The following is a 4863-nucleotide window of genomic DNA, read 5'->3' as shown; positions in this document are numbered from 1 at the left end:
GATTAGACTAACACTGAAGGCTAGGAAAGGAATCTTAAGTGTTCGTATCAGAGCATTGGAGAAGAAGTATTAAAATGTTCCAACCACCAGCTTGCAGAGATGTCCTGCACTCGCTGATCACTAATTGGTAGTCATTTCCATACGACTTATGCAAAACGCTCTCCCCGCTATGCTGAGATGGAATAGTTTATGAAGTATCTGTGGTTTGGGCTTTAAAATGAGCTGTTGAGTTCTGAAGCACAGAAAGAGAGAGAGGGAGAGAAGAGCTAGTCTCTGCACACATTCATAAAGAAGTTGGCCTCCCATATGGTTCATATAGTTCAGAGTTTTCAAAACTGTTATAGTTTAAAGAACAGAGGACAGATGGAAATATATATACTGGCTGAAGAGGCTGTAGCAGCAGATAGAAATATAATATTGTTGCTGTCTGGCAGGAACCAGCAAACATGCTCAGCTTTTATATATATGTACATGTATACAGGTAAATCGATGCAATTGAACACATATGGAACATATATAGGCTGCTGTCTTCTGCGGCTGTGAGCATCACTGAGGCTGATGCTGATAAAGGATATATGTTTAGATGCAGTAACTGTGTGTAGGCAGATTTTGGGAGATAAAAGAGACTCCATTTTGGGGTCATGTTCTAGTATCTCTCTCTCTCATATAAACCCTGTGTCTGTCTCTCTCTCTCTCTCACAGACAGTGGCAGCAGCTCACCTCTTCCCAAGTTCGCCTCGTCTCCCAAACCCAACAACACCTACATGTTCAAGAGAGAACCTCCTGAGGGCTGCGAGAAGGTCAAGGCCTTCGAGGAGAGCAGGTAGAGAATGGTTTACTGTAGGTTAGAAGGTCAAGGCCTTTCCAGATAACCAGGTAGCGAATGGTTTAGGTTTAAAGACCACAGCCTTGGAGATGACCAGGTAGTGAATGGTTTTGGTTCAGGGGTAGGCAACCTTAGGCACGGGTGCCAACATTGGCACAGGGGAGGGTGATCACTGGCACACTGGCAGAAGTGTGGTAGATATATTTTTAAACGTGGTCAATTAAATGAAGTTAGCTCATTTACAGCAAATTACATCCTGCACATAATTCTACATTCATTAAAACTCTTAACTCTGACTGGGGAAGGAGTCAGGGAGATAGGTGGATTACTGCTCTGGGTCTAATGATCATTTTAACAATGTCCTGCCAATCAAAATATGTCAAAATATGTGCCATTAAAATGTATGTAGACATGACACACTGACGATCTAGATAATACAAACATGGCACTTCATTTCAAAAAGGTTGCTGACCCCTGGGTTAGAAGGTCAAACCTTCTAGGAGAGCAGGGATCTGCACTCAGCTCTGTTCACATCACACAACCCTGCCTGGAGTGAATGTAATGTGAACCCAGACAGTTTCAGAAAGAAATGGTGGGGAGGAGAAAAATAGGTTACCACTTAAGCCTGATTTTCTAAAATAGCAGAAATAGTGCATTTACAAGCTCTCAACCTGCCGCCTGTCAACGCGTTGAGAGCTTGTAGATCCACTATTTTCACTGTTTGTTTGGGGGCAAAAACAGAAAAGATATGAAAATGTTCGCCCAAAACAGGGATGCCACGTAGAAAATGGTTGATAAATTAACGGTTGCATTAAAGGACAAGTTTAGTTTTTTACAACAAGGGTTAATATTTTAGATTAGAGAAAAGAAAAGATGATTGTTAAAATATTTTGATTTCAGTGGTTGGGGGCATGCAAATCAAAATCGTTAAAATCACTAAAACGATAGAAAGAAGTAAATGAAAACATTTTAACACTCAATGTTTCTTTTCTCTAATGACTATCTAAAATATGAACCCTTGTTATAAAAAAAACAAAGTTAAAGTAAATGATATCACATGTCACACGTAGATGGACGGGCACCAGATTGTGATGAAATCATATTAATCTGATAAAACAGTTCAGAATCTGGGACAAATATCCTATGCATGAGATAACTGAATGCAATGTTAAATGTGAACACCAGGGGGTGGCAGTTGCCCAAATGACTCCCCTGGGCCCAGATGGAGTTCTCACTTGCTCAGCGAGCTGACTGAGCTGTTCAGGGTTCAGGCCCAGGGTGTCATGTGGGTGCTGCAGGGTTCAGGGTGTCATGTGGGTGCTGCTGGGATCACTTCAGTTTGGTTCAGTGCAATTCTAGGAGGAGACTAGCCTGGCAGACCAACGTCCAAAACCACAAACGTGTCCCATTTGCTGTTTTAAAATGGTTCTCTATTAACCACTTAAGCCCCATATGGGAAGCCGGCCTCCCATAACCATTTACACAACTGTTTTTGTTCTGTTATTGGTCAATAAATCAATAGAGAGGGGGGCACGGTGGCGCAGTGGTTAGCGCTTCGCCTCACAGCTAGAAGGTCCTGGGTTCGATTCCCGCCGGGGGACGCTGTGGGTGCTGGGGGCGTGTTTCTCCCTCCGCGTCATCAGCGCCCACACCCTAGGTGGGGTCGGCGATAGGGCCTTTCTGTGTGGAGTTTGCATGTTCTCCCTGTGTCTCCTAGGGTTGATACCCTCACAAAAACATGCAGTAATCCTGGTCTCAATAATGCCTCCCCCTGGCCAGCCGGGGCGCTTGATGGAGGGGAAAGGAACTGGTTGGAATAACGTGTTCCTTCCACGCGCTACGTCCATCCTGGGGAAATCCCCCCTGTCAGGTGAAAAGAAACAACTTGGACTACTAGTACTCATGCATTGAAGGAAGCATGAGGTCAGTCCGTTGTCTCCCCAGGCGCGGCAGAGGGAGAGCAGAGCCCAGGATTACATAGGCAATTGGCACTGGGTGAAAATGGGTTGCAAAATCGTGGGATAAAAATTATAAAAAAAAAAAAGAAAAAAATCAATAGAGACAAGATCAAATTACAATTTCAATGTTGATTCTGCTACAGGGGCCCTACAGCACATATAATCAGCTGCCATTTTATTTTTCATCCATGCATTACTCATATTACATCATTATTACACATTATTTTTACTAGTTTTTTTCATTTTTCACCCTATACTTTTACAGTACTAATATTACAGCACTACTCTCACTAAAACATCTGTAGAGTTTACATAGTTTGACATATATTCATAAGATTTTGCCTATCAATTGATGACACCTTGATGGACAATTTCTCTATTCACTATATGTCTCCAATGAGGTCTTGAGTCTTTTTCACTATTCAGAATGCAAATTTTCCATAGGCGGAGGTCTTTTTCAGTCCTCTTTTCCCTAGTAAGTGATCACAGCATTTGTGAATTTTCAGGGGTTAGCTTACATTTGGTGGGTCAAGAGTAGCCACAATCATTGTAGTTTTGTGTCCACAACTGTTCCAGTTTGGCCATGCATTTTAGGCGGATTTTCCCCCTGGACCCTCCTGGGGTTCAAGTGGTTAAACATGTAAGCAAGGCTAACTTTGGTATAATAAAGCTTTTGAAAACAATAGCAAATTCTTTCCAAGATTTTGCATTCACTCAGTATAAAAGCTTAAGCTTTTTTGCGCAAATACACATAGCAGCAGTATGTAAAGGTACTGTACATGCTCTGTTGGTATGGGAAGTAGTTCTATGTACATGGAGGAATACAAATATGATAGTAGTCCTTATAGTGTTCTATTTCTATTCTGATAGACATCTGTCAAAACAGCTCACAAGTCTCTCTCCCCCCTCCTCTCCCCTCCCCCCGTCTCTCTCCCTCTCTCTCTCTCTCTCTCTCTCTCTCTCTCTCTCTCTCCTCCCCCCTCCCCCCCTCTCTCTCAGTTCTTCCAGACAGTCCACATCATCGTCGGTCCTCCTCTTCTCGTGTCCTGACAAGAACAAGGTGAACTTCATCTCCACCGGCTCAGCGTTCTGCCCCGTCCGGCTGCCAGGGGGCGCCATGCACCGCCTGGCCCCGCCCAACGAGCCCGACGAGGACCAGGAGGAGGAGGAGGAGGGGGGGGCCTCGGGCGGCGGGGACCCCCCCTGCAGCACAGAGGAGGACCCCCCCTCCGAGGAGCCTGGGAGCCCCCCTCCACCAGAGACTCTGGACCAAACAGACAGCCTGGCCATCAGCTAGAACCCCCCCACCCTCACTACCCCACCCACCTCCACCCCCAGCCAGCAGAGCTGGCCTCTGCCCTCCCTGCCAACAAGGCTACTTAAAAACAACACCACCCACGAAGCACCCACCTAGTCACCCAGCACCACCCACCAAGCACCATCCACCCACCAAGCACCCACCAAGCACCCCACAACCCCAACCTTTCTCTCTCTCTCGTCTCTTTTCGACTATGAACGTTTATAAGTCAGAACCTTCTTCTCCTTCCAGAACCTGAAACCCTTTCCCCCGCTGTTTCCCAGGGGCAGACACAGACACTAAGGTCTCAGAAAAGTAAATCCTTACCCGTGTAGAATCGATAACTGCTGAGTGGCGACAGTACTGTCGGGCACCCTGGAACCGGGAAGTTGGGTAGTGTTTCTGAAATACAGAGGTTGACGCTAAGGGCTTTGCACACAGACACGTTTTTTTTTACGCACAGAAAAAACTGACAATTTCATTTTTTTAAAAGAAAACAATGATTCTCTATGACCTCATGCAGATCGGCTCCGAATTTGCCATGCTGCAGGTGGCTGCGGCTGTTCGTTTTTTTTTCCAGATCGAACCCAGTTCAATTTGTGTCTTGTCGCATGCGGTAAAAACTCATTGACTCCTTTTATGACTCCTTTTCAGATCCGCAGTGTGGATTCCGCACAGCCTTGTTGCACACCAAATCCAATGCGTTTTAATCATGCAGCGGTCCTGTGTGCAAGGCCCTTTAGTGTGGGGGTTGACGCACTAAACGGTTAGTGTGTCAACCC

At 45.4% G+C, this 4863-nt stretch overlaps 1 protein-coding gene across 1 annotated transcript; it reads left to right on the top strand.

Moving 5' to 3' along the window:
• Positions 1-694: 694 nt before the first annotated feature.
• Positions 695-4370, top strand: LOC308292149 (protein FAM117A-like). Its single transcript, XM_080734415.1, has 2 exons — positions 695-823; positions 3784-4370. The coding sequence occupies exons 1-2, from the start codon at positions 765-767 to the stop codon at positions 4079-4081; spliced, it is 357 nt and encodes a 118-aa protein (XP_080590541.1). The 5' UTR covers positions 695-764; the 3' UTR covers positions 4082-4370.
• The last annotated feature ends 493 nt before the right edge of the window (positions 4371-4863 follow it).

The sequence above is a fragment of the Nannobrachium achirus genome (assembly GCF_963921795.1).
Source record: "Nannobrachium achirus genome assembly, chromosome: 10".
Classification (NCBI taxonomy): Eukaryota; Metazoa; Chordata; class Actinopteri; order Myctophiformes; family Myctophidae; genus Nannobrachium; species Nannobrachium achirus.
This window is presented reverse-complemented; position numbering and strand designations above follow the sequence as displayed.

What these genes read in the sequence shown, in the direction of transcription:
- LOC308292149 (XM_080734415.1), top strand. Translation starts at nt 765, where the DNA reads ATGTTCAAGAGAGAACCTCCTGAGGGCTGCGAGAAGGTCAAGGCCTTC. An exon ending in AAGGCCTTCGAGGAGAGCAG is followed by an intron (nt 824 to 3,783) that starts GTAGAGAATGGT and finishes CCTCTCTCTCAG; the next exon opens with TTCTTCCAGACAGTCCACAT.